Here is a 14,100-nt window from a genome sequence, read left to right on the forward strand (position 1 = left end):
TGAGTCTCCAATTAGCACATCCTTTTTAAATTTTTTTCCATTTTTATCGAGATATAATTTACATACAGCCACATCCTCTTCTTTTTTTTAATTTCATACTTACTTTCAGCACTTTCTGACTCAGAACTCTCACACGTGCCCTAAATATTTTTCTTATACACAGGAATTTCCTAAGTTTATACTTTCATCTTTCCTCCAGAATGTTCTCTCTTCTCTGCTAACATATAGTCCAGTGAGAAAATTCCTTACATGCAGGGTTTTATATGATGTCAGGTTTCCCTTCTGCAGTATAGTATAGTGGCTCAAAGCACAGATTCTGGAGTTAGGTCACTAGGTCTAAATCACAGTTCTGCCATTTACTGTCTGGTGACCTTGGGAAAGTCACTGCTTCTCAATGCCCCATGTTCCTTATCTGTAAAATGGTTGTCATGAGCATTAAATTTTAGATCTGTGACTACACACATATACACACACGCACATACACATGTATATCTTAGGACAGCTTCTGGGGTATAGTAAGCACTGCATGAATGTTAGCTAGTATTGTTCTGTTATCAATATTATTCACTTGAAAACCTACATGTAAAATGTACCTAGGATGAGGAATATTGGCATGCCCAAATTTCTTTTGTGTGATGAATTAGGAGACAGCATAGCATGAATCAGTAAATAGCTGTGGAGCCTTTTAGCCATTATTTTTGACCTTTATCTAAGAGCTGCAAATAGCTGCAAAAATGACTAATGAGTTTTTTCCTATTTTTCCTTTCAAACAGCTAGAGGTTAGCAAAGGGGCAGCGACACAGACAGGTGGAGGGTGGGGGTAGCTGGTAGGAAACAAGAATATAGTGGGGGTGGGCCTCCCCCTTGCATAAACCATGGGTAGAATTATTTGCCCCTCCATCACTGACACCTGACATTGAAGCATTTCTTTTTATTTTCTTACTCATGCCAGACCAGAAGCCTTGATGACAGAAGAGTCCAAACCCAAGCCAGCATGGAGCCAGAGCTACTTCTTTCCTGAGGAGCAGTTCTCTTTTATGGGCTGGGGCTCTGAGAAGCAGCACCTCAGCCCCGCGGGCTTTGGTGAACCCAAGACAACAGGGTCTGCTGCTACACTTTTCAAGCCTCTGGGTGCCACTGGTTCCATTTCTTCCCCATGTCATTCTGCAACCATGGAGGAGGCTGGGGCCTTTGGGGATATGCCAGAAGTGGAGAAATCCTATCCCTTCTCAGGCCGAAGGCCCGCCCCACTGCTGGCAGTCTTAGGAAAGCTCATGAGAGACGTGGTAGGCTGTGACAAGTCCCTGGCAGGGGTGCTAACCCCAGCCTCCAACATGTGACCACTGCTGAGGTCGTGGGTGACCTCTTTGCTGTGGGAGATCTGCAGTGGAGGGACCATTTCAAGCAGGAGTGGCACCACCAGGAAAGAAGAAATGATGAGAGTGTCCAGGAAAGCTACAGGGTGCCTTTGTAAGCAAGCAGACTAGATAAAGCCACAGTGGATGGGAATCCAGAATGGGTAGGAGGGAGGCCAACAGTTTAGAGGACAAATAGCTAAGGTCTCAGATATGTCCCTACAACCTAGCCCTTCCCTCGGGATCTGTATTCTGGGGCCATGAACTAAGGGGAATCATTGATGATCAGAAGCCCAGAACATTAGGGGCCTGCCAGTTTTTCTGGATTTTAGTAGGGTCTTAATGACCAAACCAAATCATTCTGGCTGCAGACATCAGGGGCATATGAGTAGCCTTCTAATTTCTTAAAGGTGGCCTTGACTTGGCTTCTAGATAGTCTTCATGTGGCCTGTTTACATTTGAACAGTGCTTCCTGGTCTGGTCCATTATTTCCTTATTTTACAACTCTTTGGTGAAGGAGGGTCCCATTTTACAAATGGGGAAATTAAGAAGCAGAAAAGTTAACAGCTTCTCAACAGAGGTGCTCAAATGGTCATTCTTTGTTTCCACAGACAAGAGTTTCAGCACTTCTCGCCTCCTCAGGGGGCCCCAGGGATCCCTACCTCTTACTCAGCTTATTACAATATTTCTGTGGCCAAGGCAGAGCTGCTGAACAAGTTGAAAGACCAGCCCGAGATGGTAGAGATTGGTCTGGGAGAAGAGGAAGTTGACCATGAACTGGCTCAAAAAAAGGTGAACTTTTTGATATGCCTTACAGATTTTCAGCACTTAACTTGAGTATGTCTGGAGGTTGACCTGCCCTCTATGCTCTCCAGAACATCTTGGTGCATTTCTATATTTCCAGTGTGGAAATCAAATAGCCTCTCTGGGTTTCTCACAAATGCAACTACAGTCTCCTTTTTGTCGGATCCATAATAGTAATAATAGTAGTAGTAATCATAATCATCATAACAGTGTCTCTCTAATCCTTAAAACAGCTCTACAAGGTAGACATTACTATCTCCTTTTGACCAGTTGAGAGGACTAGGTTGCCCAGGGTTACAGGCTAAGTGGTAGATCCAGGACTTGAAGTCAAGACTGTCTACTCTGCTCTATGCATTCTATTCTATTATGCTGTCCCTCTGAAATAAGCTAGCTTTGTAAATAACTTGCCACCAAGGGCACATCCGAGTTTTTGCCAGTGAGCTCCAACCAATGGCAGTCATTGATTGTATTCTCTTTGTAACTTTCTGAAAAAGAGAACAGACTGACTAAGAAAGAAAATGAGAAATTATAGACTGGTAAACTTTAGTATTTACTTTCAAGGATAGTCTGTAATCTCTTTTTTTAAAAATACTAAAATAGGTAAATGGAGATGATGATACTGTTGTTCTGAAGCCTCCCCTTTCTTCCTCTAAGTACCACTAGCCTGGTTTTCTAATCAAATTCCTGGAATCACTTTGCCGTCCTTGCACTTACCCATTTTATTTCATAAGCAAATAGGGTTTCCATGGCAACCTCAAAGGCCCAATTTACCACTGTGTGGGCATCTTAACTCAAGGTAAATTGCTCTTCTGCTCATATTTCTCATTCAGGATGTGACCTATAGGAAGGCTCAAGGCTATTTGCAAGAGACCCCCTCACCACTTTCCAATCTGAAGCCAAATGTCAGAGAAAGAATTGGAAGCATAGTGGTATCAAAGATTTGTTGATCCTGATGCCTGCTTCCTTGGAGTCCATGTTCCTGAGCAGGGCAGGGCTGCTCCTGGCTTACTCAGGACCTTTTTATTCAGAGCAAACCTAATAAAAGTCTGACCAGGAAAAGAGAGAAATGTTTATAAATGGCAAAGCACAGAAGAGCAGATAGTGATTCGAAGTGACTGTAGGTGGGCTAGGACAGTTTTCGTCTCTGAGGAAGATAGGTGAGGAAGGTCACTGATTTGCAATATCCCAGAAAAGCAGCTCAGCTCTACCTGCGTCTCCAATGATTCCACAGCTCTGTCTACTACACTTTCCACCAGTTGAAGTTAGGTCGAAAAGCCCAAGTTCCGAGAAACCAAGGACTCTCTCTACTTTCATCCTTCCAGATCTATGGAACCTAAGAGCTGTGGTGGGTAGGTGATTTTCCAAGTTGATCATTTGGCGCCCAGCCATGCCTTGTCCCTGGCATTGGGTTTTGTATGGGAAAGCAGAAGGCAGGGATATAACTGGGAGCCCCTTGGTATCTAATTGTGTTACCTCATTCGTATCATTGATCTCTAATTCCCAGTGGGTTTTAGATTTTCCCCAAATGTAAGTCTGTTACACTTCACACTAAGACCATGGTGATCTCCTGACTTCTGACCAGTTCTGACATATGACAACAGGCCCTAGACCCAGAGCAGTCTCTCTAAGTCTTGGTCACCGTGGACATCTCTAAATTAACTACTAGAAAGGAACACACTTTAGAAAACTACAAACCTATGGTCCCAGAGTGGCTAGGCAGGAATAATAGTAAAACAAACACTGAAGCATATTTCCTATATACAAGATACTATTCTAAGCATGTAACATCATTAACTCGTTTAATTCTCATAACAACATGATGAGATAGGTACTATTGTTATCCTTTTTTTAGATGAGGAAATTTAGGCACAGAGGAATTGAGTAATTTGCTAAAGGTGACACCACTTCTTTGTGGCAGAGCTGGGGTTCAAACGCAGGTAGTCTGGTGCTAGAGACCATGCTCTTAACCACAGTGCTATATTAGCTGCAAAGGCTATGGGCAACCTGAGATGGGTCTATTCTTATCAGGACCTTGCAGCTAGACAAGTGTTCATTAGCTCAGAGTGCCTGCTTGTGGTGGTAGTAATAATAATAATAATAATAATAATAGCAGCCTCAGTAAACATGTATTGAACACTTAATGTGCCTGGCACAATACTAAGTATTTTACTTCTATGATCTCATTTAACCCTCACAACAATCTTGGAGGGGAGGCATTTCTCCGCTTTGCACACGTACATTGGAATCCAGGCATCTCTGACTCCAAAACTCCACTCTAGCACACTGCCTCCGTGTGATTGCAGTCCCAGAACTGGTTTTACCTATAGGGGAGACAAATCAGAAGACACAGGCAGTGCTTCCCTTGAGAAATTTACCATCAATAGTAAGAGAGGGATCAGACTCACACATCAAACAGAAAGTGAACAACCTCAAATTATACTACAGAGTTCTAATTCTTTAAGACTGGAGAGTTCAGAACAGAAAAGTATCATTGAGAAGAAGAGTTATGGGGGTAGGGACTTCCTGCAGGGAGGGAGAGGGCAAAGCTGGGCTCCAAAGAAAGAATTGGAATTGCCAAAGTGAAGGAAGAGATTAAGAGAAGGCAGAACTGTACAAACAAACCAGGAACACAAAAATGAGCAACGACAAAAAAATGAACACACAAAAAATGTTGTGAACGCAGAGAGTGAGAAGCTAATCCTGAAAAGTTCTGAGGAATGAGATTAGAATGGTGGGGGGGGGGGCCAGACTGAATAATAATAATAGCAGCCAGCTTTTAGTAAGCATCTCGTCTCTGCCAAACCTTTTGCATGCATTATCTCGTTGAATTCTTATTACAGTTCAATGACGTGGGTAATGCAATTACCCACCCCACCCCCCCACATTCTACAGATAAAGAAAGTAAAGCTCCATAAAGAAATTCACCTAAAGTAGCAGAAGAACTAGGAAGTCACAGAGCTAGAAGTTAAACCTAGTCATTAGTGACTCCAGAACTCACACTCTTATCTAAAAGGCCTCAGAAGCCAAGCTGGGGAGGGCAAAGATCTAGCACAGTGCTATAAACATCAGAGGTACTTAAATGGATTGAAGGAGAATGAAGCAATAGGCAAATACTCCATGACAATGCTTTTCCAATCTATGCTTTCACAAGCATTCCAGTTCCTGTTTATTAAAGAGTCTCAGCAAGCATTTGTTAAGTTACATTTGACAAATGAGAATTAGCCCATGGGTACCACTTATCTAATGCCAAGAAGTTTGGTAGTGACAGATTCCTACCAGATCTGAAGAGAATGGGAGAGAAGCTGCCTGTCCAGAAAACTGGAATTGCTCATGACTTGCTCAGGTTTCCTTTGTTGCCAGTGACTGGGGTAGAGCCCACCATCTGTTACTTGGATCCCACCACAGAGGTTACAGGCACAGATCAGTTTCTGTCGGTCCCCATTCTTATCCTTTGCCTTCTCCTGTTTATTTCTCCTAGATACAGCTTATTGAAAGCATTGGCAGAAAACTTTCTGTCCTGCGGGAGGCCCAGCGAGGACTGCTGGAGGACATCAGTGCCAATTCTGCCCTTGGGGAGGAGGTGGAAGCCAACCTGAAAGCCGTCTGCAAATCCAATGAGTTTGAAAAATATCATTTGTTTATCGGGGACCTAGACAAAGTGGTCAACCTGTTGCTGTCACTGTCTGGACGACTGGCCCGGGTGGAGAATGCTCTCAACAGCATCGATTCAGAGGCCAACCAGGAGAAGGTAGAGTTGGGGTATCTGGGGTTTAGATGGAGGGAAATGCCATCTGTTTTTCCTCACGGCTTCCTCTTTCAAGTTTGGTTAGTCTGCGTGGCAAGAGAGCATAGTGTTAAGAGTGTGGTCACTGGCTTTTAAGTGCCTTGAAATTCTGGCTCTACCACTAATTAGCTGTGACTGTGGGCAACTTACTTAACCTCACTCTGACTCGGTCTCTTAAAAAATGGGTTGAACACACTACCTGCCTCATGAGGTTGTGAGAATTAAATTAGATAATCCATGTTAATTAGTTAAAACAGGACCCAAAACAAGGTAAACACTGAATCTGTCCTAGCTGCCAGTAGTAGCAGCAGCAGCAGCAGCAATTCAGCCTCACTCTCTCAGAATTGAAGGAGGAGGTCTCACCAAGTAGGGGAGATTGGGAGACCTGTCAGCTTCACAGGTTGGGTCACTCTCCATATATTCCTGAACCAAAACTGCTTTATCTTTCCCTATGCAAGTGGTTTTGGACACAAATGTGAATCCACAATAAGAGGCACATATGCATATGCATACACGCATAGATACATACACTCACACACATACACCCAGACAGAGACACATACCATTTTGAAAGCATTGTCACAGTGATGATTGTTCACCCAACGGAAGAGGCACGCGATGGCATTGTCTGAGCTTTACCCCACCCAACCTCAGTGGTGTCCACAGATTAAAGACAGCTTAGAGATGGAAAGAGGTGGTTTCACATCTCCCTGTCCAGAATCGCTGTCGTGTTTATCCTGTCTGCTATAGGACAGAAAGGCTTTTGCATGAAGGTTGACTTCAGGGCAGGAATTCTAGGGACTGATCCATTAGCAGAGTGGGTAGTTGCTTTGTGGCAGCATCCCAGGTAGATCACTGGGTTAGGCAGATTACTGGTAATTGGGATGGCCCTTAATTGGTCTTCTGCTTCCCCAGTTGGTGCTGATAGAGAAAAAGCAGCAGTTGACAGGGCAGTTGGCAGATGCCAAGGAGCTGAAGGAGCACGTGGACCGCCGGGAGAAGTTGGTGTTTGGTATGGTCTCCCGCTACCTGCCTCAAGACCAGCTCCAAGATTACCAGCACTTTGTAAAGATGAAATCTGCCCTCATCATTGAACAGCGAGAGCTGGAAGAGAAGATCAAGCTCGGGGAAGAGCAGCTCAAATGTCTCAGGGAGAGCCTACTCCTGGGGCCCAGCAATTTCTAATTCTGCCAGCAGATTGCCCATACCATCCCTGCCCAGCCACAATGGGAAATGCTTTCAATCTTCGTTAGCAGTTTGTTAGCGAGTAGATAGCAGTTAGTTAGCAGTTTGTTCCATATCCTCTACCCTGAATGTCTCTCACTGCCCATACCTAGCAGTGTTCCCAACCAGCCAGGAGACCCTGGGGAGGCCCCAAGCTTCTACTCTAGGGAGTAGAAGCAAGAAGTAGGAGCTGCAGCAAGATGTGATCATACAACCACATTCTCCTTCCCACGGTTTGCATGGGCAAGCACTCACCACACACAGAACCAACAAAGTGCCTTCATTATTCTTTGTACTAGGACACCAAAAACATCACACACTCACCACTCACCCACACTCGGCCTCTCAAGACTCAGAGAGAAGCTGCCTGTGTAGCTCCACTCTCCCCCAAGGCTCATGACCCAGCCACTTCCCACAGATAGCTGGCTGTCTTGAGGGCATTCACTTACCACCATTTTCAGGACCCCCCCCCCCCCCCGCACCCCAAGCTTTGCAGGGGGAAACAGAGAAGGAGAAATTACACTTAATAGAATGTGAGCAAAGGTTGGGAATCCCCAGGTGTCCTGCTGGAAGGAGCTAGGCTTAAACAAATTAGCTCCACCCCCACCTTCCCCAGCATCTAGTTGAGGAGGAAGAGGCCTACTTTCATCCCTGACTAGTGTGGCCCTCCTCCTATCCTAAGACTTTTGGCCTACTGCTTCCTGTTTCAGCTTGCCTTTTCGTTGCTAGGGGTTACAGTGGCCTACCCAAAGGGCTTCACACTATGGGCCATTAATAGCTCTACTAAAGCTGACTTCTGGATACATGTTTCATTATTGAGGGGAGGGAGTTGTTATTATTGTATTTTAAATGGCCTTTTGATTTTATTTATTTTTATGTTTTGATTGTCTTTTTCTTTTTTAACTAATAAGGTGAGAAGAGGGGAGTTAGAGAGGGAAAAGTTAGCCCAGAAGGAAAGCGTTTCTGCAGATCAGCCTGAATTCACCATGGCTAAATAAGCGAGTGCCGAGGCCTTGAGTTCTTCCCACTATAGCTGACAAGTATCGAAGAAAAGAATTCTCACTTTGAACTCAGAGCTTCCCTACTATGGCCTGGTCCTATACTTCCCTTGAAGTCTAGATGACCGTGAGCTTAGCACTTCCCAACAGGGTTCAATTTTTTCTTACTCAATTTTTCTTGAAACCAAAAAAATCTGAAAGTGACAAAGCTTCACCCATTTCTCTACCATCTCCAAGCTAAGGAATGGGTAGAGGTAAGCTCAGGAGAAGCTCCTCTATCTAACAATTGCTTTCCAGCCTGGGACCTGGCTCAGGGAACCAAAACTCATAGTAGCTGAAATCTCCAGCCAGGGCCAGGCCCCCCGGGGCAAATTATAATCCAGCCAGGATTTTAGGCACATAAACAACTAATGCTGCTGCTGACACCCATAGCCAGTTTCTATCTTGGAAAAGCCCTCAGGTGGGCAATGGCAGAAAGGGAGTTGTGGCCAAACTCTGCCCTTGTTATCCAGCTCAATTCCCTATTCCTTGCTAACTGGGGCTCATGCTTGGTATTGCACAGCCCTGCCCAGCAAACCCTGGCATCTCTTCTAGTTACTGCTGAGTTCCTCAGGGTCCTTGGAGGTCAACTGTAGCAGCAGGGGTGCCTCATTCAACCAAAGAATTTGCCAAGAAACTTTGCTGCTGCTACAAATACTGGTCTCGAGTTTCTGTTTCCTCTTCATTGTATTTGAAAACAATGAGAGAATCTTGGCCAGCAGGGTATCCTGAGGGGAGCCCTGGGTATGCTCTTAGTACACTGCTGCTGGTAAAATGTCAACCTGCTATTCTCCCCTCAAGTGGAGGATTCTACTCTGTTCAGGAAGATTAATGGTTTGTAAAGGGCTAGGCTTACCCACACCAAGGTTGAGGAAGTTGGGGAGTGCTTTGAATAGAGGCTGTGGTTGCCATCTTTTCTTTTTAATAGGCTCCAGGACAAAACAATGAGCAAGTTGAGATGTCCTGTACTGGGGGGATGAAGGCAATATAGTTCACCATTCTAAGGTGTTTTTTTTTTGGCTAGAACAGCTTTTTGGGAATATAGGCCCAGGGAAAAGAGTGGTGACTTACCTGGACACCATGACCATGATCTGGGTTTTTCTTATCAACGTTAGATTGGTTGTACCTTAAGTTTATCACACTACAAGTACTATTGACTCTGTTATTTGTGTCCTTTATCTCACCTCAAATTATTCTAGAGTTGGAATCAGAGTATAAGGATGCTCATTTTCCCATGAAAGGACAATTTTCAAAGCACTTAAATAACCCCAAAACTATATTGAACAGTGAAGCTCGAAAGACAGAGGTGAGCTTCTAAAGAGGCATGGATGCCCTGCACTGCTAATGTGGCAGTCTCATTGTGAGTGATAGTGCTGCAAAGCTGCCAGTATTACTTGAGATTCAGTGTCTCTCCTCTATTCTCATTTCCTGGGCTTAGCCCTTCACTAAGGCCTGCCAGGGAGTAGCAATTTGGAAGGCAGGCCAAGGGATTTCCCCAAAGACAGTTATTAGTATTGACTTCTGCCCTCTCCCTTCAAATACTCATGAACAGGCCCCAGTGGGTAATAGGTAAACTCAGTGGTTGATATATGGAGAGGAATCAGTCCAAGAGTTACTATCATATGTCCTCCTTACTTTCCCCATCTCCCATTGGCTCCCAGGGCTCTGGGTAATTGAGTCTCCTTGAGGCCCACCAGCTGCAGACTCAGCGAGAACAGAAAATGCTCAAGGGGAATCCAAGAGAAAGAGACAGAGACACCGAAAATAAATCCCTAGAAAGGGAGAGACTGGAAGCAGAGGAACAGAGAAGGAGAAAAGATGAAAAGTCTCTTTCAAGACCAAGTTCAGGTTCTGTTTTCCCTTTAACCTCATGTGCCAAAAAGCTGCCTAGGGGCACCAGAGCCATAACCTTAACCCCAGCCTCCCTGAAGGTGCTGCTCTGCCAGTAGCAGGCCCCAGATGGAAGAAGCTGGGCCACTTCTCCAGTCTGGAGCTTGGTGACTCCCTCTGTCTTTGCCAAAGGAGTTGTCTATGCCAATAATATTTCTGTAACAGCATATTGTATTCTTTGAAGATTAGTAGCTCTTTAGAGGGGGGTGGGGCAGGGGGCAATTTCTATAGATAAAGGACCAGTGTTTGTTGTACAACTGTTGGGGGTCATCTATCCCATGTGAAGCTATTATTTTTCTGAATCTTATTGTTCCTGCATTTGTGTCCTCCACCACTCCCTTCTTGGCTGACATTGATATGCCTGCCAGATTATCATCAAGGGTCATACTTCAATAAAAGGTGCTAAGGACAAAAAAATACATCTCACGTGTTTTGACTGAGGTGATGGAAATCTCCCAATATTCTGCTGAAAAGGATTGGAAAGGAATTTGGTCACCTATCTATAGTCCTTCATAAGTAACCATATGACCAGAGCCTTACCCATGTCCCTAAACCCTTACCCTGGCCCCTCAGGAATAGCACTGATGCTATACTATTCATTATCCCCAGTAAAATAATTTAGAATTCAGGAAGAGTCAACAATAGGTGCAATCTCATGTGTAAACCTCAATAGTATACAGTATGGTTCTGGAGTTCATCCTGATCAGAGGTGAGCCACTTTCTAGATCTCCTCCAATCTTGTGTTCTGTCTACTAGTATCATCTTATTCTACATGACAGTCCAGTCTCACACCTTCCTTCTTAGCAACCTGGAAAGCAAGGTCCTCGCTGATCAGCTCTCCGAGGTAACCTCAAGGTTTAGACCCAAGTGCACTCCAGGCACCTCCTCTGATGCTGAAAAGCTTACTTTTCCCCCCGATCCATGCATTGTTCATATCCCAACTGATCTCCTCCTATTCCAGATATCCAGTGCAGTAGAGTGGAAAGAGCCAGCTTTGGCATTAGAATGAATTGGGTCCAAATTCTGGCTCAGCCATTTATTCTATGAACCTGGGTTTTTTGCTCAACTTCTGAGTTCATTTTCTTATCTGTAAAATGGGAACAATAATAGGTATTTTGCAGGGCCGTTGTGGCTTAAAAATAACAAATGAAAGCCACTAGGTATCTACTGAGAAATTCTTAGGCAAAATCCTGGGCTCTGCTTCAAACCCACTGACAACAGTCTGCGTTTTAGCTAGATTCCCAGGAGATTCGTATTCGTATTAAAAGTTGAGAAGGACTGACCTATCACAAATATGCCCAATACATGGTGACTATTATTCTAGTCCTGACTTACTCAATTTATTCTTTCCTAATCCCAGACATATTCTTGCTCTTCTCATACTGCTCACAACTACCTGCCTAAATGAATTCAATAAGGTTGCAGGATACAAGGTTGATAAATAAAATCACTTGTATTTCTATACACTAGCAATAAACAATCTGAAAACAAAATTAGGAAAACAATCCCATTTACAATAGCATCAAAAAGAATGAAATACTTAGGAATACATTTAACAAAAGAAGTGTAAGAATTTTATACTGAACACTACAAAACATTGTTGAAAGAAATTTTTAAAAATTTAAATACATGTAAAGACACCCCATTCATGGATCAGAAATATTGTTTAGATGCCAATACTCCCCCAAAATGACCTACAGATTCAGTGCAATCCTTATGAGAATCCTAGCTGACTTCTTTGCATAAATTGAAAATTCAAACCTAAAATTCATACGAAATTGCAAGGGACTCAGAATAGTCAAAACAATCTTTAAAAAGAACAAAGTTGGAGGACTCACATTTCTTAATTGCAAAACTAACTACAAAGCTACAGTAAGCAAGACAGTATGGTAGATGCACAAGGATAGACATATAGATCAATGGAATAGTATTGAGAATACAGAAATAAACCCTCACATTTATGTCAGTTTTCAATAAGGGTGCCAATACAATAAAATGGAGAAAGAATTGTTTTTCAACAATTGGTCTGGGGACAACTGGGTATCCACATGGGAAAGAATACAGTTAGACCCCTTCCTTACACCACACACAAAAATTAACTTGAGATGGATTATAAACCTAAATGTAAGAGTTAAAATTACAAAACTCTTGGAGGAAAACATAGAAGTAAATCTTCCTGACGTTGGCTTAAGTGATGATTACTTAGATAGAACTCCAAAAGCACATGACAAAAAAAATATAAATAAATTGTTGTACATCAAAATTAAAAACTTTTGTGCTGCAAAAAATACCATCAAGAAAGTGAAAAGAATCCACACACTGGGAAAAATATTTGTGTATCACATCTAATATTGGACTTTTATTCAGAACATATAAAGAACTCTCACAGCTCAATAATAAAAATAACTAATTTTAAAATGGGCAAAGGATCAGAATAGACATTTCTCCAGAGTATATATAGGCAAATGGCCAATAAGCATAGGGAACGATGCTCAGCATTAATACAAATCAAAACCACAATGAGATACCACTTCATATCCACTATGAAGGCTATAATCAAAAAGACAAAGAATAACAAGTGTTGGTGAAGATGTGAAGAAATTGAAACACTCATACATTGCCGATGGGAATATAAAGCGATGCAACCACTTTGGAAAACAATTTGGCAGTTTCTTAAAATGTTAAACATAGTTTCCATATGCCTTAACAATTCCACTTCTAGGCATATACCCAAGAGAATTGAAAACAGGTGTTCAAATAAAAGCATGTACACAAATGTTCAAAGCCACATTATTCCTAATAGCCAAAAAGTGAAAACAACCTAAATGTCCATCAACTGAAGAGTGGATAAACAAACCTTGGTATATCCATACAGTGTGATATTATTCAGCAATAAAAAAGAAATACTAATACATGCTACAACATGGATGAACCTTGAAAATATTATGTAAAGTGCCAGTCTCAAAAGACCATATTTTGTATGATTCCGTTTATATGAAATTCCTAGAATAGGGAAATCAATGAGGCAGAAAGCAGATAAGTGGTTGCCAAGGGCTGGGGGAATGAGAAGTGACTGCTAATGGGCATGGGGTTTCTTTCTGGAGTGATGAAAATATTCTAAAATTAGATTGTCATCATGGTTGTCCAACTCTGTGAATGTACCATAAAACATTGAATTGTCCACTTTAAATGGGTGAGCTGTATGCTATATGAATTATTTCTCAATAAAGTTGTTTTATGAAAATCTTTTGCTTATTTCTATCGGTCTCATTCCTATTGGCAAAAATTTAAATCGATGGTAAGCATGTATTTCATGCCTGAGTCCAAAGGGTACAATATTCACACCATTTGAATTTGAGGTGGGAGCTTATGACTACATCCATCCTCTTGCAGACCTAGCAACACAGGGACTAAGAGTAGTCTCAGCTCTGTCTCATGACTTCAGCAGGAAGAGTAGGGATTGGACCTATTGGGGAGGAGAGGCAATCTTTCTAGGCAGGTGGTATGGTAGAGTGGTTAAGAATTTCACCTCTTTAGGCAAATAAACCAGATTTTAGATCCTAACTCCACTAACTTACTATGTCACCTTTGTAAGTTGACAACTTGACCCCTCTCAGCCTCATCTCTAAAAGGAGGCTAATACAAGCACCACCTCACAGTGTTATTATGAAGACTAAGTGGGATAATTCATATGACGGACTTAAAATAATACCTGCCATACAGTAAGTATTCAATAAATGTTAGCTGCTGGATTTGTTATTTTTATTGAGGTGAGACTGAAGCAAAAAAGTCTAAGGAAAAGTAAAGCATCCTCAGCTTTGGAATCAGCTGTGTTAATGTGATCTTGGGAAGTCACTTCATTTCTTGAGCCTTAGGATCCTCTCTAATAATGAGGATAATAATCCTTCTCTAGGGAGGCAGCTTTAAGCCTGGGCACTGGAAGCTACATCACCTGGCTTTGAATATTGGCTCCACCACTTACAAGTTGTGTGACCTTGAGCATGTT

At 42.6% G+C, this 14,100-nt stretch overlaps 1 protein-coding gene across 6 annotated transcripts in view; it reads left to right on the forward strand.

Moving 5' to 3' along the window:
- Positions 1-11,602, forward strand: part of SHROOM4 (shroom family member 4) — a 209,544-nt gene extending 197,942 nt beyond the window's left edge. For 3 of the 6 annotated variants that reach the window (XM_046673425.1, XM_046673427.1, XM_046673429.1), the window contains 4 exons: positions 953-1,102; positions 1,967-2,147; positions 5,638-5,907; positions 6,859-11,601. In XM_046673425.1, the coding sequence (XP_046529381.1) occupies positions 953-1,102; positions 1,967-2,147; positions 5,638-5,907; positions 6,859-7,128 (871 nt within the window). In that variant the 3' untranslated portion in view covers positions 7,129-11,601. Of the gene's footprint in view, positions 1-952; positions 1,471-1,966; positions 2,148-5,635; positions 5,908-6,858 lie in introns of those variants that run through there. The other 3 variants (XM_046673430.1, XM_046673426.1, XR_006890312.1) reach the window with 3 other exon arrangements.
- The last annotated feature ends 2,498 nt before the right edge of the window (positions 11,603-14,100 follow it).

Source organism: Equus quagga, chromosome 10, assembly GCF_021613505.1.
Source record: "Equus quagga isolate Etosha38 chromosome 10, UCLA_HA_Equagga_1.0, whole genome shotgun sequence".
Taxonomy (NCBI): Eukaryota; Metazoa; Chordata; class Mammalia; order Perissodactyla; family Equidae; genus Equus; species Equus quagga.